The 24,560-nt window shown below is 37.7% G+C and overlaps 4 protein-coding genes and 1 pseudogene across 5 annotated transcripts in view; all 5 read right to left on the minus strand.

Annotated features, from left to right (window-relative positions):
• LOC144661251 (uncharacterized) overlaps positions 1–24,560 on the minus strand; it is a 107,779-nt gene that overhangs the window by 56,949 nt on the left and 26,270 nt on the right. The window lies entirely within an intron of this gene.
• LOC144661270 (uncharacterized) overlaps positions 1–24,560 on the minus strand; it is a 58,626-nt pseudogene that overhangs the window by 19,093 nt on the left and 14,973 nt on the right. The window lies entirely within an intron of this gene.
• Positions 1–24,560, minus strand: part of LOC144661263 (uncharacterized) — a 174,214-nt gene that overhangs the window by 4,271 nt on the left and 145,383 nt on the right. The gene's annotated exons all lie outside the window — the stretch shown is intronic.
• LOC144661262 (uncharacterized) lies at positions 1,206–3,279 on the minus strand. Its single transcript, XM_078521962.1, has one exon. It carries the CDS (start codon positions 3,031–3,033, stop codon positions 1,408–1,410), a length of 1,626 nt encoding a protein of 541 aa, XP_078378088.1. The 5' UTR covers positions 3,034–3,279; the 3' UTR covers positions 1,206–1,407.
• Positions 9,960–22,906, minus strand: LOC144660909 (uncharacterized). Its single transcript, XM_078521634.1, has 17 exons — positions 22,855–22,906; positions 21,422–21,616; positions 20,547–20,704; positions 20,271–20,420; positions 19,463–19,604; positions 17,698–17,828; positions 16,994–17,173; positions 16,348–16,492; positions 15,806–15,963; positions 15,350–15,496; positions 14,633–14,774; positions 13,780–13,842; positions 13,337–13,446; positions 13,129–13,199; positions 11,936–12,093; positions 10,761–10,811; positions 9,960–10,192 (listed from the first exon to the last, which is right to left on the minus strand). Exons 2-17 carry the CDS (start codon positions 21,495–21,497, stop codon positions 9,960–9,962), a joined length of 2,115 nt encoding a protein of 704 aa, XP_078377760.1. The 5' UTR covers positions 21,498–21,616; positions 22,855–22,906.

Below are 24,560 nucleotides of genomic sequence, written 5' to 3' on the forward strand. Positions count from 1 at the left end.
ACATTTGTGGCTTCAACAGCTTCTTTATTTGTTAATTGTATTATGAGGAGAAACTCATCTTAGCTTAGTATTTTAAGATTTATGAATTATGTATACACAACATTAGGCTTTTGTACATTATGCTAGCATTTTTTCGAGCATTTTAGTGACGCAAAAGCATTGAGCATTATTCGAGCATTTTAGTGGCAATTTCCCGGAAAATTGATTTTTTCCCAAGAAAATAAAAAAGAAATTATTTTTTCTGAGAAAATCAAGACTAAAACTCAAATTTCAGCTACAAATAACTTTCTGGAGATAGTCAACTACTTTCTGTACTTAGCCTCGTAGATGATTTCGAGGATTATCTTTTTTTGGCTGTATTTATGAACTTGTATACGTTGTTGTTTTTGCTCGCAACACTTGTACGTTTTTGTTAATGTTAACAGTTAACACCATGTTAAAAACTTTGAAATTAATTTAAGAAAAACGTTTGTATAATGAGCATTATCCGAGCATTTTAGCGACTTTTTTGGGGGAGACCGAGCATTTTAGTGGGAAAAATGGAGCATTAAGGACGTTCGCGCTAATTGTTTATGCGCATCCCTACTGCGCACGTAATTCGTGCCGCAACGCCATGCCACGTCATACTTTGAGCGCGCGCGCTGAGTATAATTTCTAAGAACGGTTGCCGTTCCGCTTGCTTCGCTTGCAATTTGCTCTCTTAAATGGTCGGTGACCCCTACTTTTTTCTTAACGGATCACTTTTGTTAATTAATATCTACATTTTGCGAGAAAATGAAAAAAATCTATCGAGTGGAAGTTTGATTTTTTTGTCACGCTGACGGTTGGAATTCCACTTTTTGAACTTTCCTTTTTGCCGTACGACAGTTTCAAATGCGTTTTTCCAGGGTTAAGTTTTCCAAAAAGATGGCAAAACTAGGAATTATTTACACAACAGACGCACTTCTACAAACTGTGACTAAGATCGTTAGCCTCCGTTTATTTCATCTTCAATATTTTTAACTACAAACCCTGTAAACCATGCTGAATTACGTGCGCCAATTTTTCAAAATCAGGGTAGTTTTCCACACGCTTTCTCTCTGAAACGAAGTCGGTGACCCCAATTTTTTTTTGCATTTCTGACACACGTAACTCATTATCTGACCACAGCAAAAAAATTAAAGAAATCTATCGAGTAGAAAATGTTGGCGCGAAAGTCCTTAAGGTGGAGCATTTTAGTGGGGAAACAAAAGCATAATGTACAAAAGCCTACACAACATCCATGCCATTTTTACATTGCTATTATTATCTGTTTTACACTTATTATGTAAACAAGTGTCCACACTGAAACTGTTTTATGCTTCTTGTTTCATAACATCATTTTACATTATTTTAAAATATCAGTTTTGCACCCAGGCATCATACTTTTTAAATAACGAGTACCTTTTTTGCTTGACAAGCTACAGCAATGCGTCCCTCAGTAGTCACTGTTATCCCTCTTATACAGTAACCAATCCGTTCTCCATGGATTTGAGTGCTCCGCACAAACTCGCCATCTTTGGTGTAAACTTCCACATGCAGGAGATCTTTCTCTCGTTCTTTACAAGCGACGACAACATGTTCACTTGCCCGGTGAAATGCTATTCCAGGATACAAACGTCCTTGGAGTTTAAACTTGTTAAGATGGTCGCCGTGTTCACTGAATATGTGAACACTGGGATCATTCCCGTCCACTACCATAACAAGGCCATCATTAGCAGCAGTGATATCCCGCGCATCCTTCAATATGTCTTCACCAAACGAGCAAACAAACCGACCATCAGTCTTATACACATCAACCACATTACCATCAAACCTCAGTACCAGTACTTTGCCACTGTCGGGGACTGTCAGTCTGCCCTCTCCCCTCACAGGAAACTTGTGACGCAGGTGACGCAGGTAAACAACGTACTCATATTCCTCAGCTCCAGGCTTGTCCAATTCGACCAAAACATAGATATTGTCATGCATGTCTGTGGCTACATCAAGAACATATAACTTTGTATATACGTCATCTCTAGGTAGACTGAAAAGACTCATAAATGTTCCTGTACTGTCAAACACCTTTACGTTACAGGTACTATCCCAATAGTCTCCTAGAATGAATTGTCCGCTGGAGTTTGTAGCGATACCACACGGGTTCTTCAGCTTGTGCTCCTCTTCACCCTCCTGACCAAATGACCATGTTACACAACAGCGCTCCATGTCCTGTTTACGCAGAATATTAGTGAGCCTTTCATCACGTAATGGATCAACTGTGCCTTCTCCGGTGTCCACAGTAGGCAGCATCCAGAGATATGGGAAATGACCGACTGTTTCCGTGACATCGTATATGACACGATTCACGTGACAGACACTGGAAATGATTTTTCTGCGTTCATCTTTCCCCAACAAGCCCCTCACTGCCTGAATGGCTTTCCTGAGGTGAACATCAAAACTATTCTTGACGGCTGAAAGAGAGTTAAGTTCATCAATGCATACTCTACATGGTCTAAGTGCGACCGCGGGATTGTCTACGTCTTCTAGTATTGTCGCCATTAGTCGATACTGCATTGCTAGAATGCGATCAGACGTTTCCAGTGCTTCATTATTAAAGGCTTCTGTTGCTTTTTCACGAGCTTTTTTGAACCTCTCTTTTGCGTTGGTAAGCGCTTTTGCAGCTGATTCATCCAGGTCTGTAAGCTTCAAGGTTCTCATTCCTTCCGAGAGAGAAAATGCTTCAGCACAAGCTGCTTGTGCAGTTACCGCGCCGTACTCGCTTCTGGACCTTGCCTTATCAAACACTTCATAGAGCAGCTCAATTCCTTCCTTGAAGAAGCTGATACTTGCCAGCAAATCTTTCCTTGATAATCCATCCAACTTGGACTTAATATCGTCCATTTCACGCACGATCAAGTCACGAAATTTTTGATCTGTTACATCGCCATCTTTCAGTTTCTCCGCTGCCTTATCTCTGCCTTTATTCACAAGCAAGCCAATGGTGGCTTTAAACACAGCTGTTACAATCGAAGACATAATCGGCAAGTAAAGAACTCGAAAGCTGTTAGCTCAATACAAATGATCTTGTGGTGGCGTGTCGTCGCAATCAATGAGAAAAGATTCCAAGAATCAGGAGTGAAGAAAAACAAATAGAATATCAGATTTAAAGGTCAGCATTCCTTGCAATCGACCTGGAATGGACTTAGGGACGGTCCATTTTTTTTGGAGAGGGGTATTAAAAATATTGAAAAATTCTTTGCAGGGCCTAGATAGACAAAATAAATTATTTGCATAAACGATATCTATTAATAACAAAACATAGTTTGCATCTCGAAGAAAAATTGCAAAGGAACATTTTTCTTGTCCCCCCCCCCCCCGCCCCCTCTCTAAAAAAATAATTGTTCGTCCCTTAACAATCCCATATATAGGTGATTTCTTTTCAATTAACTCGCTTTTTAAAATGATTTTATTCGCAAACTGGATACAAATTTATTTATATTTATTTAATTCCACTGAACTTTTACAAAACAAATGTGGGATACGTCCATGCTTTTTTAGCTCTAAATCTAAAATCAAGGATCTCTTCGAGATATCGACTTTTTTGCATGAAGTTAATATGAGTGGAAGGTTTATCCTGGGCATTGTTGTTCGAACATATCATGGAAGAATTCAAACGTCTTTCAGTTCAAGCATTTTTTTTATTTTTGCGGAGGAAATGCTGTATTTGTCAGTCGCGACGGCTGGGTGCTTTGCGACTCATATACTTTGGCTTGGTTAAAAATGGTAAACTTTGACGTTTGCCTTTAATCGAAATAGTTGTTTCCTTTCGAGTTAGAAAGATTTCTACTCAGCTTAATGCAGGGTTCCCCACGCACGACAGAGTTACCTTTTGTCTCGAAGTAAATTTTCGTTTGGATATTACCAAAAGCCGCTTCTCCTCGCGTTATTCTTTACCTTACGGCTACACATGCCATTTCTAACGACTACATTTCCAGTAAAACAGTTGCTGTTTTTTTCTAATGGCGATGCATTAACTTCTGAACAGAAGCAACGTTTAGCGTTTACTGCTTCCACCGGAAGAAATTTCACAACAGGCTACAAAAACACTTGTAAATATCACTTCACACCTGCATTTAATGATGTTGTAATTCTAAATTGTGCAACTAAGCAGAAATAATCAATTGTCACGAAATGAGTTCCCTTTGGTTAATTATTAGCAACGTTTTAGTGTGTGAAAGACTTGTACCAGTACAAATTTGCGTTGTTAATCGTTTTAGGTTAAATTAATATTAGTGCCTAAAGACTTGTACCAGTACAAATTGCGTTCTTAATCGTTTTAAACTTCGCTGCCTTCGATCGCTGAACCCCACACCAGTTCTTAATTGGTTATGTCACGTAAGATTTGGGCTACTCACGTTTTTAATTGTTATATAACGTTTGTAAATTTGACAAGTCGCGTTTTTTCTACAAGAACGGAAGTGTTGAAGCACAACTATAGAGTAACACTTTACAAGTCACGCGCTTTGATCACCCACAGAGGAAAGTATTCCCTTGAGAAATTAAAACAGTCCCTTGAGAGTTAACAAGAATGTGGTTCCATTCGAATTCCAGATTACCCCACTTAACCGCTATTCTCCTTCCTTTTGCTTGTAAACAAGCAAAAAAGTCGAAACCAGAGCAGTTCAGGTCTCCGGCAGATCTCAGATATGAGCTGATCGATCTAATAGAGAACAAGTTGTTTCTCCGTTGTCCCATGTTTTTTTCGTAATTGGGGGTGCGATTACTGAGCCAATTAACCAATAACGGCTACCGATTATAACTTCTTGCTTTTAACAAAAAGGTTTAGGTTTGTGTTGTGTGCTTGGTCGATTTGGAAATTACTCTTCCCTGCCTATATTACTCCATGAATAGTTAGTAATATGTAAACAATTGACTCTCTGAACTTCAGCCAAGAAGTAAATTCAACAAGTTCGTGGTATTTAAATGTACATATAGAAAAGGTGATTGTATGTACTTTCATCAGTGGAGAAAATATTTCCGAATAAAATTTTTAAAGCAGTTGTTTTTGTTATTATCATATTCACAAATCTTACAACAATAGCCAGGAACAATAGAACCCATACGGTTTGATGCCTAACGTATGCGATTCGATATTAAATTATAAACCTGTATGATGTATAGTTATAAATCCACCCTATCTTGAAATTTGATTATTTCGTTATTAATTGAGAAATCTAGATCTACAAGGATCTTTTGAGGTCCTTGTTTTCAAGTTCATGTGTTGTAACGTCCATTCCTTGTTGACAAAGTCCAGTCCATTCCAAACTTTATCGGTCCATCTTCTGCCACTGATCCGACTGATCTTTGATGTGGTGATGATTGACAGGTGGACATGTATTCAATCGGCTTGTGTCAAATGAACAGGAAATCAGACGATATAAATGGAGCTGCAGATTCTTAGGCTACGTGCTTTTTCTCATGTCACTGAGTGTTTTGTCAATTATCAAGTTGCTAAATTTGACAACCTGCCAGTGATTTCAAGTGCTCTTTTTGCGACTCACTGTTTGAGGAATTTGGCTCCCACGTGATAACGCAAATCACCAGGCAAACCAAGCTGATAGATTGTTATTTCGCTTCAATCAAAATAGAGGTTGTAGATGATAAGTTTTCCTTTAATATCTTTCCCCCATACAAATAGAAGAAACGTGCGCACAACACTACAGGGTCTACAGGAATGCACGAGGTCGCGTTTATTCACCAACCGGTCAAACCACAGAAATAAAGCAGATTTGTAAAGGCCAACATCTCTTTGTCGACTTTATAAACATGGATTGTATACGGCATGTAACTTGAAATGGAAGCTATATGTTTTAAAAGACAGAGCTGGAGAGAACTTTCGACAAGGAAAAACAGACGAAATGTGAGTAATGTAATTAAAGATCAAGAGCCCAAGCACAGCCTCGCACGTAGTTTTTCTTTGGGCTCATCACGCTATTTTTACTGTTGACCCTCACGAAGCTATGGCGTCAATTGTCTGTTTATTCTGTGTCTCAATTTCTCCTACCCTCGATTTCTCAAACTTCCCGATAACTTCACTGACCAAAAATCGTCGCTTTCCTTAAATTTGCTTCACTCGGTCAAGCACTGTAATTTTATTCCTGATTTCTGGAACATTCGACCTCTCGAACCAATATTCGTTTTTCTTGGAGACTCAATGTAATGTTTTCTGCCAGGCCCGGTTTTCTGCTGTCCTTCCTACGGAACAGTGATTTTTTGAATAACTTATTTATTCGATTAAACGCCTTCCCCGAATAAACGCCGCCCTCGAATAAACGCCGCATTTCAGAGAAGAACGCCGCCAAGTTGGGGGGGGGGGGGGGGGGGGGGCGCCAACGAGGCCAACATTCCTTTCCGCCGCTAAGCCAATCAGATTTTACCTACCAAAATCCAGAAAGTTGACGCGCGGGAAAACGTGCGCTTGCAAATGACGAAACGGCAACGCAAGTAGACGCAAGTTGAAAACTTGCGTCTACTTGCGTCTCTGTTTGGCCAGGACTTGCGTACACTTGCGTTCACTTTCGTGGAGATCAAGTTTTTCACCGTTTGGCCACTCGACGCAATTTTTGCAGTTTACTTCAAATACTGAATTGCAGCGCGTGGCATTTTAAATGACTTTTTTGGCAAACTTGCGTGCACTTAATTGCGACTTAACTTGCTTGTCCGTTTGGCCACCCAACGCAAGTCTGTACGCATGTTCAACTTGCGACTACTTGCGTCCACTTGCGTTATCGTTTGGCCAGTGCTTTACTTGTGATTGCCTGAGAAACTGGCGCGAGTTTCTTTAAACCAGTCACAAGGTGAAGTCATCGCAAAACCAAAGCAATCCTGAATCACTTTGAAAACTGCTTTTTTTATCCAAATTCAAAACTCCTGACGATTTGAGGCGGTGATTTGACTTCAGGTGCTCAATAGTAATCTCGTTCCCAGATCTCGCGATAGCAGCTTTCATAGCCTCCAATGCAGACGTTCTTTTGGCTCGTCACGCAATCTTTCCTTTCCAACAAACGTCAGATTGCGTGACCACCCAAAAGAACGTCTTCGTAGGAGTCTTATGCTTCCATGACAACACTGCTTTAATTTGTTTTTTCCACGACTAAACTAACCCTAGCTACTACGTAATATCTTCTGGCTGGGTTTTTCTTTTAATCCTGACACCAAATTCATTCTTATACATTACATTGCGGCTAAAGTATTTAAGATTGTTCCAACGTACCGATATTCGGTAATCCACGTGGATGGTAGCTAGTTCAGAGACAAATGTGTTGTATCCATGGTAACATGTCAAAAGCAAAAACAAGAACATCAGGAAAAGACAGTGGTTTGATCAAATCTATATTTTGTTTTTATAAAAACAAAAAAAAAAAACAAATCTTTATAGAGGATAATATTTTCCTAAATAACTATTCTCATTTTAAAACATACTATAAAATTAATTATATTTTATAAGCAGTTACCTGCATTCGAGACAAACTAGTCCCAGGACCACAGTGTTTTAATCAAGACCCTCTGCTATCTTGGATTTCAACGCTGAGAACATACTGGGAACAAGGATTTTAAACATTTATTATATAGGACTATATTATAGCATTCCCTTAATGCTTTCATTATGTTGATAAAATTTAGCAATAAAAATGTAATGTTAAAAAGAAAAAACATTTCTCGCGCCAATAATTTTGACCCAAACCATAGCAACGAAAAAATCTACACGATCTCTGATCTATTTTTAAATTCCAATTTTATAACCTATAGCTAAATATTTTTGGGAGGGTGGTCAATTCTTAATTAAAATAATGACAAAAGTAAAAAATAAAAAATAAAAATAAAAATAAAAAAACGTAGTTATATGATTAGTTTTAAACCTCTCCTCCCATTCTTTCTGCTTTTCTTTTTTAAAAATTCTTATTTGAGATGCTTTAAGCATGCATGCAATACATAAGCAACAGCATGCTTCAAAAGCGTTCCCTAAATAAAAACTTTATACAATCGAATGTGCATAGAAAAAACGTTTGCATAACATTACAAGAATACAGCAGTTATACCAGTTTTTTCTTGTACCACATTTGTACCAGTAAAAGCGAGTTAAGAAATGTTTTGTTATTAAACGCCCAGATCTTAATAGGTGTTGAAATTTTGGCTGGAAACGGAGCACGTGACAAATAAGTACTAAGAAATACGCATTCTGCAGTTACAATTGCTACATGAGAATCGTCCAGTATAATAATATAATAATTTTTAATCAAGTTACGATGGCCTGAAACCAAGAGTCTATATCGTCCAGTATAGTTTTTACAAGAAGCGAATTTCGAACAATTAGGCGAACAAAAATTATCCTGGCTCCACCGACCACACTAAAACTGAACGTAATACTTTGGGCATTTGATCGCCCTACTTACGAAATCCTAAACCCTACAGTTGTACTTTTAGGAGTATCCAATGGTCTTTGCAAGCATGCGAGCACAGCGTTTTTCTTTGCGAGCACGAGCATTGAAAAAAGTTAGCCTTGCGAGCAACGAGCACTTTTCAAAAAAAATAGTCCACTAAAAACCGAGCATGCGAGCAGTGTAAAAATAGGCGAACACCAGCAAAATGAGCACCCACTAAAAAATTGAGAGCATTACGAGCAGAAGCCTAATTTTACGAGCACTGCAAAATTTTGAGGGACCATTCCTGACCCCTAGTTTTGTGCATAAATTAGACAGCAGTAATATTAACATTCAATCTTATTTTAACCCTATTCAGACCGGGCTTTTTTGGATCTTTTCAGACCGGGGGGGCGGATTCCGCCCCCCCCCCCCTCCGTATCTTCTAGAATATTAAAGCAATCACAATGAAACTTACAAGATATTTAGTATGTCCAAAAATCTATATTTTGGTATATGTCACGTGGGATGACGACGTCATATCACGTGACAATGACGTCATAATGTCAAAACGGCCGCCATCTTGGATCCGCCATCTTGGATTTCAAAATTTTTCCAAAAAGTCAGAAAACCGCCAAAAAATACTGCAAAGTACTCAAACTCAATAGAACTGTGCTTAAAAATTGTAAAATGGTGAAAGTAATTGCATTAAAGTTATTTTTTATTAATAGAAACACGAAATTTCAAAATTTGGGAAAACATGCCTGTCAAAATACCGTTGCCATGTCAACGTCAAGTTCCTGACACAGCTACTTATCATACCAAATTATTGCTAGATAAATTTTAGATAAACTCGCAAAGTTTGGCATCGTTTGGTTGATTCTTGAAAAAGTTATAAGCGTCCAAAGTCAGCGCGGGCACTTTCCGCCCCCCCCCCCCCCGATCTGGATAGGGTTAAAAACAAAATACTTTGTTGTAGCAAAATTTGCCTTTACCTTACCTTGTTTCTATAATGGTGGACTATTGACACTAAGTGTTATATATTTTGTATGAATTATGAACAATATTTTAGTTATAAAATATGGGCAAAGTGGTTGTTTTAACCTAGTCTATTACTTCAACATTTTCTGATGTCTTTATATAAAAGGATTCTTTTCAACAATCAATAGCGAAGCGCGCGAGGTCTAAAAAAAAGAATGCAAACTAATTTAACCCCCACGATGCTCACAAGCCTTCAGCGTGTTCTGAGAGAAATTAAAGGAATCTAGGCCACGTTTTCATTTCATGAAAGTGTTTTAGGAACACCCGCTGGTTTAGAAAAATCGTCCGTCATTTCGGTTTGTTTGTCTAAGACTTTTTGAGTCGTCACGTCACTTGCGCGCTTCGCTATTCTTTCCCCAGATTTACTCTTTTTTATAAAATCCTTAGAAATCTCTTTTATCGTGTTTTTTTTTTCTTTCAAACTTTTGACTTACTATTAGTAGACCTTATTCCCACTAAACTCCGATACCACCCCAGTGCTCCCCACTTCGTTTGTAACCCCTATGTCCCTTTCTCTGTAACACCCGGAGCTATTGCACCACCCTCACTATGCAACTCTTGCTTTGTGGACGAGAAATATATTGGGTTATCAAACTGCTCATGCTCAAACAGATGTTTTCCCTTTCTTTTCCTGTAGAACCACCAGCCGACGGCTGCAACAACGAATCCAAACAACAGAAGGACTGCTATGGCAATGCCTGCCTTGGCTCCTCTGGACAAACCACTTGATTTACCTGAAATCACAAACAAAGCACGCTTTATCTAGTACAGCTTTGGACAAGTTAAAATACTTCTTGTCAGGAAGGAGTCAGCGTGGCCCAATGGTTTAGAACACCGGTGCCAGGTGAAATCCAGAGGTCCCGGGCTTATGTTTTCGGTTGTCCTGCGCCTCGTAAAAAGTCAATATGGTCCGACTCCCGCCAGCTGGGATTTTTAACCATGTTATGTTTATTCGACGCTTATTACATAAACACTGCAGTCATTCAAGTCGATGCGTCACATGACACTGTTTCAGAAACCTCGACGTAATGATTTCTTTCCTTTTTTTAAATCAACTTTTAATTTGTTGTCAGCTTCTAGTAAGGGGCACAGTGATTATTGTGCTGTTTTCGTTGGGCACTCCCACTTTACAGCGACTCTCTTCATGAACGAAGTATCCAAGACTTTATCCAATCAGAAAAGAGCACGAGAGCTACAACATTAGTCGTATCACGTTACTTAGCAACATCTCCGCTGAAAACTGCAGGCTCACTAAATTTTCGGACATTGAACTGTGACGTGCTTACATTTGTGTCAACTTACCGCCAGTTCGTGCCGCGGCCGTCCCTTGATTACCGGTGTTTCCATTCCACGCTAACAAGGAAGAAAACAAAACAGTATACAGTCAACTCTCTCTTAACGGACACCTCTATAAGACGGACACCTCCATAAGACGGACACCTGGTGATGGTCCCTGCCGTTTTTCAGTCATTTTACTGTAACCAAACTCCCTATAAGACGGACACCTCTCTAAGACGGACAACGGAGTCTTTGAAATCATTAACGGACATTCGAGAAGTGTTTTTGTCCAAGTTTGTTTTAGTAAAAATACTTCCAAACTTCATATCAACCTAAAGCAAAGTTAGTCAGCGCCCTAAGGATACATGTATACCAAACTTACTAACCAAAAACAATGAGGTTTAACGGATTACTTCTCTGCTTACGTGAGGTCGTTTTCTACTTATAGTATTACAGTTTGTAGAAGCTCTTACTTTTTGCTTTAACAAGCGAATACGTTGTTTTTATTGTTTTAGTCTTGTTGCAGTTAGCAAAGGTTTGTTGCATTGTGTAAAGGTTTAGCTTTATTATTTCAGAATTACTGGTGTCATGTTGCCTCGACTCTCTATAAGGCGGACACCTCTCTAAGACGGACAGCTGTGGCCGGTCCCAAGGGTGTCCGTCTTAGAGAGAGTTGACAGTAAACACGTTCTCACGATAACGATAACAAAGCCGTTTGCTGTAATTCGACTCAATGCATCGTCTCCCTGAACTCTGTGGACATTTTGCAGTGATGCTAGCCTGTTGCCACTAGACAAAGCACTGCCGTTTTCTTTTGACATCGTTTTGACAAAATTTCTTGTGGTTTTCTTTTGCTTCGACCAATAAAAATCTTACAGCCTTCTGTAAAACGGAACTCATCAGAGATTTGTCAGAGAACTGAGAAAAGTTATTCAAACAGTTCCCATCAGCAAAAGTAAAACATGAATAAGTAAGGCTGCTTGCCCCGCTACTAGTAACAGTAATTATGATTGTTTTATTCCTTTGAAAACCCAAATCAATCCTTTTGTAAGTTTTTTAAACATTCTCCTTTGCGTAATGTGAAATCTCTTTCTTTTTTAGGAATTAGTTAACATTTTATTATAACAACTGAAATGCTCATAGTGAGCATCTGTTCAGCTTTGAATTCGGGATGCAACAGAAAGAAGAAGCATACGCACCAACTTTTGTAACATTCAAAGAGCCCGGATCAACCGCCAGCCCTCCCAGGCTTCCAGTCTTTACAGCAACTACAAGATTGTTTGTGACATTGTCACCAAGATCGTCTGCTATGTCACGAGAAAACGTCAAATTGAAGATGGCTACAACGCTGCCGCGTCTAAGAAAAAGACAGAAAAAATGCGTCACTTGTCACTTAGCAAAGAAAATCTTGCAAGGCAATAGACCTGGGAAAACCCTTTCAGTATGAAACGCGCATAAATAGAAGTAAATGCGTTACTTAATTCACAGGCTTTCCATCCTATGTTACAAATATTGTCGCATTGTTTACGTTTGTTTTTATGCCGTTTTCTTGCCGATTTGTAGCGCGTGAGAGCAGTTCTAGGAGTTTAAGTTTTCGACTCATGTATAGAATACAAATATCTACAAAAGGCGTGCAACTTCGACATCGAAGAAACGGGTATCGCCTCTGGAAAGTAGCCGAAAAAAAAACATTTTTTCTCAACTTATTTTCTATGGAGATACCGGTCCTCGAAAGAACAGTCTTCGAAATCGCGACAGCGAAGCCGAAGACAACTTGAACTGGAAAATTAATTTCTACTCGCTATTACGTGGATTTGTTTAGTGAAATAACGTGTATAAGTGCGAAGAAATGTTAATATCATTAAAAACATTTGAAGTTGAGGCAGTTTTAATTTTCAGTCTGTGCTTTATTGGTTTATATGATGAATTGGATTTTCACCTTTTTTGCACTTCAAACTAAATTTTCCAAAAATCATTAAACACAGTAGGCCATTTCCGAGTTACAATATGCCTATGTTTGAAAACGATGCTATGCGCGAAACCATCCAAATGAAAACGACTTTGATCTGCATGAAAATGGATCTGTTGGTAAAACTCATTCTCATATGAATGGTTTCGCACATAGACTCGTTTTGAAACAGAGGAAACGGGTAAATCGGAAGTGTCCTATAACACATTGGCTTTATTGTAAGAAGAAGAAATGTGTTAATAGATGGCTGGATTTACAAAATATATTATACCGGGGATTCAATGTGTCGTGTTGTGTTTGACCAAGATATTACGTGGCAATCTAACGAGTTAAAGGTTTCTCAACGAAAAGGTAAAAGTAGGGAAACCATTTTAACCATATTGCCAAAGCAAAAGCTAAAAACCCCACATGCAATCATCATACCTAAATCCTGTTACTTTGACTTTCGAAAATGCCAGTGACGCCTCATCGACGCCAGAATATAAATCAGTTATCTAATCAAGAGGAAAAAATGCGCAAGCTATAAGTATCATTTAACAATCTGTTACCAATGCAACCACTGTTATTTACAAATCTTCACTGCATGATAAAAATAGACATGGTGATAAAATAGATAAAGGAGAATTCGTACCGATTTTTCCAGGTTGCCTGCAAGACTCTTGAACGCCGTACTGGCAGGGTTTTTTAGGTCGTCAGTCCATTCCTGTTTAGAGAGCTTCAGGGAGCCGGTATATGTCACATCTGGAAAGTTAGAACGTCCCAGTTGAAACCTTTAATAATAGTGGTACATGCCTAACTTATATGTACCCTTTTACTTACAAATCTTATTAGAAAGGACATGAGAATGAAAATGTTTTGAAACAATGTCGCAATTTGAAGCAAATTCTTTTAAATAGTTATTGTATGAAAAACAGCAGTAAGAAATGTGAAGTCTAATGTGGAGCGTCCAGCGAGAGCAGAAAATAGCGCGCGAGGGAAAATATTTTGCAAACCAAATTAATTCAGGTGGGTGTGGGGCAGGGATAAGTCGCACCGTTGGGCTTATGTAAATGGTTAACGTTAAAGGTGGGTTACCTTTTGGTGGTGGTGGACTTTGTGATGAAGACATTGAGGTCGGTAAAGCTGTTGGTTGCACACCTAAAAATTAACCAACAAAACCATATTACATTACTCTGAACACAGAATATGTCGTTCACACTACAGAATTTGTTCCGAAAAGAAACGGAACCGTCATAGCTGGAATGAAAATAGAATAATATGATTATTATCCCCCTTCCACAGTATACAGGAGACGAAGCCACCACGATGCAGATAATACAAGTTTCGAACTATTTAATAACCCACTTGCACTTGCTAAAGAGAGACTAAATAGGTAATCATTATTTCATTTAGTCAAACATAAAATACCAAGATGCGTGCTCTCGAGAAATCGGTCACAAGTACTCAATGCATTTAAAGGTTTGTAAGTTGTGCGATAAGAATAAGGAACTTCAGTTACGACCACAAGGGCCACAACTCCAGTTTGTCTAGTTAAGCCTGTGATGTCAGCTTAGTCAATCGTACACGACCCCAGAAGGTAGAAAAGAATAATGGCTTCACTCTTCGTTTCGCCCTCTTAGGTTTGGGGAAAGTAGTGTAAATGCCCACGGTAACAATAAGCAAATGAACACATTGCTCCTTTGCTCTGTTCAAAAATGTAAGGTTTGCTCTGCCTACTTTCTAACAGGTCGGGAAGCACCTATTTTAAGGTCTCACGGGAATGGCTACCCTTCGAGAAAACAATAGAACAAACAAAAGGAACAATTCCTCTAGAGGACAAATAGAACAGAAAGCTTAAGAGACCTGCCACACTTCTGTTTCTAGCAAGGAAATACATATTAAATGAAAACCTTGATAACACTCTCATGGCATTTCAGGCCATACTCACTAGTTTTACAGCCATACAATTCCAAACGTAAACACGGTCGAGCGTTCCAGGTAACTGGCACAATTTTAAAATAGCGTCCTCGTACGCCAGAGGCAAATGTGATCTTCACCACTGAAGAGCTATCCGCGTTTGCTAAAAATACCTGAAAATATTACACAGCAAAATCTTTACTCGAAGTAATACTCCTTTAGGTAGCTATAACTCCTTCAGTGCTTCAATAAGAATATTTAATCAGTAGTATACTATGTGTAAGCGGCACGAGCTCTCTAACTTGTTACAAATTATCCTGCAGGAAATATAAAATTTTCATTAAAATCTATTTAGCATCTATATGACAAATAATAAAAATAATAATAATAATAATAATAGTAAATAATAATAATAATAATTATAATAATAATATCATTATTATTATTAGTAGTAGTAGTAGTAGTAGCAGCAGTAATAGTAGTAGTTTAGTGTATATAGGTCATTTTTATGAGTATTGAATAAAGTTTATAATATATAAATTAAAAAATTAACATTATTATTATTATTATTATTATTAGTAGTAGTAGTAGTATTATCATTATCATCATTATTATCATTATTATCATTTATTTTATTTAATGTACTTTAATCACAAACAATATATGACAATTATGAGTTCAGTACCCTGCTTAAAAGCTCAATAAATTACACAGTATTTAAGAACGAAAGACAGGTTAAATCACCCACCTTAGCTTTGTCATTTTGTTTAAATGGTCTCCATGGACTGCCTGCATAATCTTTTGTGTTAATAGTGAAGCTTTTAATATACCCTCTGCCATCTTTAGCTCCTTGCAAAGCAATGCTACGGATTTTCAAGGTTCTACCTAGATCAACCTTGAGAAAAGAAAGAAACAAACGAAACGAGAAGTGAGAAGAACAGGCACAATGAAACAACAACGAAAAAGGTGGTCTTCATACGAGCCTAGTGAAAGCATGAGTAATGAAGTATTTATGCGGGCCATAGTTCCAACACTGCTTAATTTTCTCCCTACTGAATGAGTATTTTAGTAGCCCCAATGTATTTACATTATTTGGGAAGTGAAATATGGTGAGCTGATAAAAACTCACGTTTCTGAGTAGCAAAAGCCTTCAGGAATTACACATTTCCCTTTATATCTGCTACATATCCAGCTAATAACCTACCACAAAGGACGGCTCCTTATCACCGTCAGCTGCACACCACCCAGTACTTCCGTTCAAACGGCCTTGACTGGCCAAGTGAGCCTGGTTTAAGGATGAACTCGCTGATAGGGCTGAATCCTCAATGACGCCTTGTCTTAGGCCAAGGGCAGAGTTACATCCTGGAAACAAGACCAGTATAAGATATGAGCGGTGTAAGGGCCTGTTTACATTATTCCGAGGTGATCTTCATTCCGGAACGCGTTTCGTCCGGAATGAAGTTTGTTCTGCATTCACATGACAGAGTCGACCGGCTTAACTAAGGCGTTTTTACGTGTGCGGTATTTGTTAGGGTATCATGTAAACAGATATAGAGAAATATATGGGGATGGAATAAAATCAAAAGTCATTCCGGAATCATGTAACAGGCCCTACTTAAGACAGATTTTCTTAATAAAACTACAAACAGAAAACTGAAACCAAAACCAACAACCAAACGAAATCCTTGAAATTTTCACGTTTCTTTGTTTAATCTTTAACACGGAACACGACAGAAGGACACTCACCGTTTTGACAACCAAACAGTTCAAGACGCAAACAAGCCCCGGCCGCCGACCAGGACTGCGGCATCAGGCGTAAAGTAAGTGTTATAATTGGTTCCGCCAAAAGATGCGATACTGGGTTAACAGCGTCTTGGTTACCACGGAAATTCTGCAAAAAGGAAAATACCCTTTGAAACAGAATACTCCACTAAAGCAATACGTCATGGCACATAGATTAAAAAATGATAGTATGAATTCGCCCAATTTTGAAACTTTGTCAAATCTGATTTCTTTTAATCCAAGCAAGACGGATTCACAGAACAAATGAATAATGCAAAGCAAGAACCCGGTGATAAAACCCTCGAAGCAAGGACGAGAACCAACAAAAAACTCAACCCACATATGGGAATCAAACCCGGGCCACATTGGTGGGAAGCGAGCGCTTTCACCACTGCGCTATTCCTGCTCCCCTCTCAAACGGTAATGGTAGCACAAAGTCTGCTGGTATGCATTTGTCGCACAGCGCATATACCTCATTTGTTGTAATTTGGAAGTTTGTTTTAAAACACTATTCTAAATTTAAATTCAACCACGATACAGTTTCAAAGAGAAAACTCGATCGTTGTGTTTAACATAATTAATTTAAGTGGTACAAGGCAGTAAGCCTGACCCTAGTTCTGCCTCCTTCCTTGTAGTCTGACCACATCGTGTTGTCAGCGACGTCCGTGAACGACAGACGGTAGACTTTGACATATCCTGATCCCTTGCCTCCTCCCCATGTGGTTATTTTGGTAATTTTTCTTTCCACGTCGGGAAATGAAATCTGCAGCCAGGGCTTCTTATCAGAAGTCTGTTGAGAAAAAATTTACAGCTGTTATCAACATGTATTTTCTCTTTATATATAGTGTTAGTAGAAACTCAGCTGTGTTCTAATGGAAATCCGCGAATCTGATTGGTTCTCCCACTGATTTCTATTCGCCGATAGAAAACAGTCGCGCGCTCGCGTAGCTCTTTAAGCGGTAAATTTTCTTGATTTTTGTCTTCAAAGTGCACAATATTGTAGGTTTTGGACTGTAATCCTTTAGAGTTTCTACTAAAACAATTAGACTACTCGCCCTCGTTTTCTATGAGCGATAGTCAACTCGGCTGCGCCTCGTTGACTATTTGCTCATAGAAAACTTGGGCTCGTAGTCTAATTGTTAATTATTAATACATTGCACAGCTGTCAGATAAGGAGAATATAAAAAACTGGGGGTTGTTATCAGTACCAAAGTAATGGCTACCCATGAGTTACAGCTGGCTAATACGGCTGATTTTTTTTTAATAAAATAAAGCAGGCCATTCATGATTTGCTTTGGGAAAAAATCCTGTTACCTTTGAACACCATCCTACACTGCTAGATGGCCGAGCGTTGGTAGCCTTATGCGAGTTGTCAGTGAATGAAGAGGCTGAAAGTGAACTGTCCTTGAGAGCGCCTGACTGCATTCCAAGAGGCGTTTGACAAGCTGAAAAGACAAATTCATGAAAAGTGTGAACGTGTGAGCTAAAAAATGGTACTTAAAAATAAGAAAACAAAAACTAAACTAAACTACAATAAGCTAAACTAAACTAAAACCCAAACTTAAACTAAAGCTACTAAACTAAACTAAACTAAACTAAACTAAAACTACCACTAAACTAAACTAAACTTAGCTAAGCTAAGCTAAACAAAACTAAAGCTAAACTGAACTAAACTGAACTGAACTGAACTGAACTGAACTGAACTATACTAAACTGAACTGAACTAAACTTAACTAAACTAAACTAAATTAAACTAAACTAAACTAAACTAAACTAAACTAAACTAAACTAAACTAAACTAAACAAAACTAAACTAAACTAAACTAAACAAAACTAAACTAAACTAAACTAAACTAAACTAAACTTAACTAAAACTAAACTAAACTAAAACTAAACTCAACTAAACTGAACAAAACTAAACTAAACTTAACTAAAACTAAACTAAACTAAACTAAACAAAACTAAACTAAACTAAAACTAAACTAAACTAAACTAAACTAAACTAAACTAAACAAAACTAAACTAAACTTAACTAAAACTAAACTAAAACTAAACTAAACTAAAACTAAACTCAACTAAACTGAACAAAACTAAACTTAACTAAAACTAAACTAAACTAAACAAAACTAAAACTAAACAAAACTAAAACTAAACTTAACTAAACTAAGCTAAACAAAACTAAAACTAAAACTAAACTAAACTAAATTAAACTAAACTATGAACTAAACTAAACTAAACTAAGCTAAACAAAGCTAAAACTAAAACTAAAACTAAACTAAACTGAACTAAACTAAACTAAACTAAACTAAACTAAACTAAATTAAACTAAACTAAACTAAACTAAACTAAACTAAATTAAACTAAACTGAACTAAACTAAACTAAACTAAATTAAACTAAACTAAACTAAACTAAACTTAAATAAACTAAACTAAACTGAACTAAACTAAACTAAACTAAACTAAACTAAACTTAACTGAACTAAACTAAACTAAATTAAACTAAACTAAACTAAACTAAACTAAACTAAACTAACTAAACTAAATTAAACAAAACAAAACTAAACTAAACAAAACTAAACTAAACTTAACTAAACTAAACTAAACTAAACTAAAACTAAACTAAACTAAACTAAACTAAACTAAACTGAACTGAACTAAACTAAACTAAACTAAACTAAACTAAACTGAACTAAAACTAAACTTAACTAAAACTTAACTAAACTAAACTAAACTAAACTGAACTAAATTAAACTAAACTATGAACTAAACTAAACTAAACTAAGCTAAACAAAACTTAAACTAAAACTAAAACTAAAACTAAACTAAACTAAACTAAACTAAAACTAACAGTAAACTAAACTAAACTAAATTAAACTAAAGCTAAGCTAAACTAAACTAAAACTAAAACTAAAACTACGGTAAAACTAAAAATAAAACTTAAACTAAAAACTAAAACTAAAACTAAAACTAAACTAAACTAAACTAGTCTATTACAGGGAGTATGAATCCGTTATTTTTCTCTTGTGCAAGATCTTCTTGTTATCAGTTATTTAATTTTAACATCTGATTTTCTCATACCAAATGGGCAGCCATAAAATTCCAGCCGCAAACAGAGAGAGCCAGTCCAGGAGCCTGGGACTATCCTGATCAAGCGGGTATCCACTGCTGGTTGAACAGATAATGTGACAACTGAATTGGCGTCACGGTTTGCAACAAATACCTACAATGAAAGAAGGATTTGAAGACAAACTAGTCATACACACATTAGGTTATTTTCAAACTACGCTCCACTGGTCACAAACGAAAGAATTAAGTTCAGGTTCATAGGAACAATTTCAATCTTCTTTCATTTTATTCCCCTCAACCTCGCCTTTACTCCTTTGCCTGGGACGTAGTTATTGGAGGGATGGAGGGAATTGTTATGAAAATTGGCAAACTTCAAAGAAGCTAACAAAGATTTATGTTGGAAGGTCCACGACCGTACACAATCTTTCGTTTTGCGCTCGTACACTTTGCATGAATTACATAATCGAAACGATTCTAGTTGTTCAGACAAATAGACAGCTATTGTGTTTTGTGCGCTGTCAAGAGCAAAAAGAGCGAACAACAACATAGAACAAAGAGATTTGTCAAGCTTTCAAACATCGTGCAGTTGAATCCCGATAACTCGAACCTTCAGTAACTTGAACTCCCGCAAACTCGAACCTTTTTCGATTCCCCTTCAGATCATTTTCTTACTAATTTTACCTTCAATAACTCGAACTCCCGATATCTCGAACCTTTTTCGATTCCCCTTGAAGGTTCGAGTTATCGGGATTCGACTGTATTTGGGTTTAAAGCGTTTCAAATACTACTGGAAAATTAGTTGGCTATCGCCCCCTCTTACCCAGTCTTTTCCGTTCTTCTGGTACGTGTTAAAATTAACACCATCGTCACTGGTCTGTACTGTAAACGTCTTTGCAAAGCTGGAAACTCCATTCAAATTGAAGCCTTGTGTGGCGATTTTGGTGAGACGGGTCTCTGTCAGTAGATCGACCTGGAAAAAAAATTGACAAAAATAGCGACAAAACTGTCATTCACTTTCATCCTCGACATGGTAAGCCCTTCACACTTCATAGAGCTATCGAAAGAGATACAATAAGATATCTATGTAATGTCTTACTTGAATGTACTGTACAGATTGTCCATTACTCGTGCACCAAGCCGAGAGGGAGTTAAGTCGAGCCATTGCTGGACCATAAGAAGGAACAAGACTGGAACTAGCCGTGAGCTGGCTGTTATTAATGGCACCACTAGCCATACCAAGAGCCGCAGAACATTCTATGAAAAAATGAAGGAAAAAAGCGTCATTATCCGTTCTCCAGGATACCATAACTGTGTTTATAGATGATCTCATGTTCAGGGATTTCATTTGACAGAAGCGTTTTGCAAACGCCCAAGAAATGAAAAAAAAAACATTGTATGAAATGCCCCGCGATAAGATTTCCGCACAGCCCCATACATTAATTATACATACAATTTTGTGATTGCCACGTTCTTTTCATGATTGCTGTTTGTGTATAGTGATAGTATGAAATAGTTGCATGCATAATTAATGTATGGGGCTGTGCGGAAATCTTACCTGTCTCGCCAATAGGGTAATTCGAACCGTGGAGACTAAAATAAATAAATATACACTTATCCCTCATGATTTTCTTTGTGATCGTGCCATAAACCCTAAAGATTTTTTATACATCAAAACTGGTCTATAACACTAACTGAACACGAGTGCTTATGCCATTAAAATATTGTTATTCCGTGAAACATTCTTTATTCACAAACCAGGTATCCAGTAAAAAAAAATCAGTTAAATTAAAAATTTGCGACGGTGACTTAAACGTTCAATAAAACTGTATTTACATTTAACGCAATTAATACAAAAAAAAAAAACTGATTGCTTCGAGTGGAAAAGTCTTACAAAACAAACTCAAATAAACTGCCCTGATTCCTGAAAACGTTTTTTTTTTCAACAATTAATATTTGTATGAAGACACAAACCTAGCGGCTGTTTGCAGACGTACCCCCGTTTATCACCACATGGCTGGTCATTCCATCCACGACTAGGTGGCCACATTTCAATGCAGTTCTCCAATCCAGTGTTGTCGTTGGGTTCACCGGGTAACCAATTTAAATATGTCACAGGACTACCATCACTCAAACTGAATCCTCTTTCCAATGCTCGGTCATTTAAACCTGATCAACAATCAAAAGATAAAAGTAAAAGCTATATTCAGGTCAATTGTTATTTCCTAAACTACATACATACATGATACTTCTTGAAAGACGACGTTTTTCACTAAATGTCATAGGCATACTCGGAAAAAAATTTCAGACTGCTCCCGATAGGAGTCGGACATATTACCTTCCAATAAGTACTTCGGCTACTCTACACCTGAGCTGTAGGAGACTCGTGGTGGTAGGCCATCAAAAAAAGTTTATGTGGCAAACATCCTACATACTGTTACTGTTAACTAATCAACTATTTAAATTCACACCATAGCGGGTTAGCAAACTGGCTGGTTAACGGGAGGGCGTAGGACAGCCCACAAAAGAACAATCGCAAAAGTACGTTTTGCACTAATATCAATACACCTTTTTCCAAAAATGGGCAAAAAACGTGTATTTTTTTGTCTTTATGTTGATTGGCCTTCATGGCCTCATTTTGAGCCAAAGATTCTTTTGAACTATGCAGAAGCGATCGAGGCCACGAAGGCCATTTAACATAAAGACAAAAGAATAATGTATTCTCCGCCATATTAGAATAAATGGCATGCAGTGCATGCAGAGGCGATGACGTTTCCCAAGGGGGTCTTAACTAATTTTCAGGAAAATTAACGTATACTAAATAAAAGTAGCTGACAACTTCTGTGTTGAATGATTGTTCAACAAAAAGTTGCGTTATCTTGTAGTGTGACATTCGATATTCGATATTCAATACTTCTCGCGAGCGACACGCAAGGTCAAGTGTTTCCATTGTATTAGTAAATGTAGAGATGTGATCATGTCTGTCCACTGAATTCAATAAAACTTACAAATACATAATTTTTCTCTTTCGTTTATACTTTGTATCTGTCCTTTCTAACTTTCAAGGAGTATTTTGCTTCGTGTTTTTTTGCAACGATTTCTTGTTAACTCATTCGGTTCTATTGAGTCCTTTTGATCGGTCGATCGCAACAGAAAGTGGTACAAATTCCGCCCACTGCCTCTGGCATAAGGCTTGCCTGACGTCATCGCCGCTCAATTACTACAGCTGTATTACTAATGGTCCAATTCTATCTTACTAATGGAGGAACTTTATAGTGACTTTCTCTGTTCTTTTAAAGTAATTTATGGACAAATCTGGCTAACTGTCAGAAATATGTGAATACGCAATAGATCGTAAATTGAAGGAAATATGTTAATAGGCTAAAGGAGTTTTCAAGTTTACGCACCAATCCAAATGTTGCCAGCTGATTTTCGTTGGTAGTGGAAGGTGATGAAGTCTTGCTCTTGCTGTGATGTAATGCTCACCAGGTTACCGCCCTGATTTTGGCACTTGTACCTCGCTGCTGTCCAGGGCTGAAGGTCCGTGTCTTGAAACAGGTAACAATTCTTATCAAACTTCTCCCATCCACTTGGGCAGCTACCAAGCACTGAAACAACAAAATTAAACGACATTAAATATATAACTTTCTTCATATCTCGTAGCTCAGTTGGTGTGAACGCCCAACCGGTATCTGGAAGGCAATGAGTTCGATTCCCGTCTAGGATTCAGATTTTTCTTTGTCCCATGATCGTGTCATGTTGAACACTTTGTTTTTATTTCTTAATCACTTTTGCAACTTGACAATAAGACGGACATCTTTCGACGAATGGTGGTACAACTGCTAGTACACTAGATCTAATTCAAGAATATCATAAACTTACATGGTGGGGAGATATGTGGTTCGCCTGCAACAGGAAACTGCAACACGACATCAGTAAGATTTGTCTAACTCTAAGTCTCAGATCTTACTGGGCCAGTTTATGAACTTGGGTCAACATAACATTGGATGTCAAACTCTGGACAATTGCATGCACGCTCTTAGTATTTTAAAGACCTGACAGGCTTTTTGGTACCAGTCTGAGTTAAGTTGTTCCACAATCTACAGCTGTTCATTTAGCATGCGCAGTTCAATGTACTTTGTGCGTTTCAACAGTCCAGCCTAGAAGACAGTCAATCTTATTTCTTTTACTTGGTCCTAACAGGCTATCTGAGTTGCCTTTTACCTCTGCTTCAAAACTATTTTCATATAAATAGTATCGCATGAAGACTCCTTCTGACACCAAGGCTAAAGGTAACTGGGATTCGGTATATAAGGCAATAACCACTTAATTTAAACTTAATTTGATATCCTATTCACATAAAAGAATGGCCGAAGTAACGAAGATTCCAGACTCTATACCTTGTCTTATTCTGCAGACAAATCCATTTCTGTCAGAGCAATCCACATCAAACCAGCCTCCAGCATTAGAAACTGAATTGTTAGCGACGACACAAGTCCTCTGGGCGCGCAGTGCATCAGGCTGGTTGGTAGCCCAGTTCGTGTTTGATAGTCACTCCACATGAACTCATGAGAGTTAGCTTCACGCGAGAGACCTAACCACAAGCCTCATCGGAAATTCTTCAAATTAAGGACAACAAATGCTGTGGGGAAAAATATAAAAAAGACAAAAAAAGGTCAAAATAGAATTCATCCTTGCTTTAGAGAATGGCCTCATGCAGAGAGTGGAACACAACCCACGGACTTTCTGTTAAGCACATGTTGACTGGTATTTCAAGTGAATGTCACTACCGGCAAAGTAACACAATATATATATTTTTACTATGTACACATCTAACAATATTTTCCCTCTTCTGCGGATGAAATTGCTTCTCTGGTAACGTTGCTTTTATTCCATATAATCCTACCAAATCTCAAGCAATTTGGTAGATTTGTCTGCACGTTCTTTATCGAAATTGACAACTAATTGAAGTAGCAAATTATCAACTTGCTGCTGAAGTCCTTCACATTCTTCTCTTTTAGTTGTCGTTATGATTTGGCTTGGGATTTACCTGCAGTGTTCGTCTCGACGTAAAAACACCAACGTGCATTTAACGTCTCCTGCTCCATATTTT

The sequence above is a fragment of the Oculina patagonica genome, chromosome 7 (genome assembly GCF_052425735.1).
Source record: "Oculina patagonica isolate OP01 chromosome 7, crgOcupat, whole genome shotgun sequence".
NCBI classification, from domain to species: Eukaryota; Metazoa; Cnidaria; class Anthozoa; order Scleractinia; family Oculinidae; genus Oculina; species Oculina patagonica.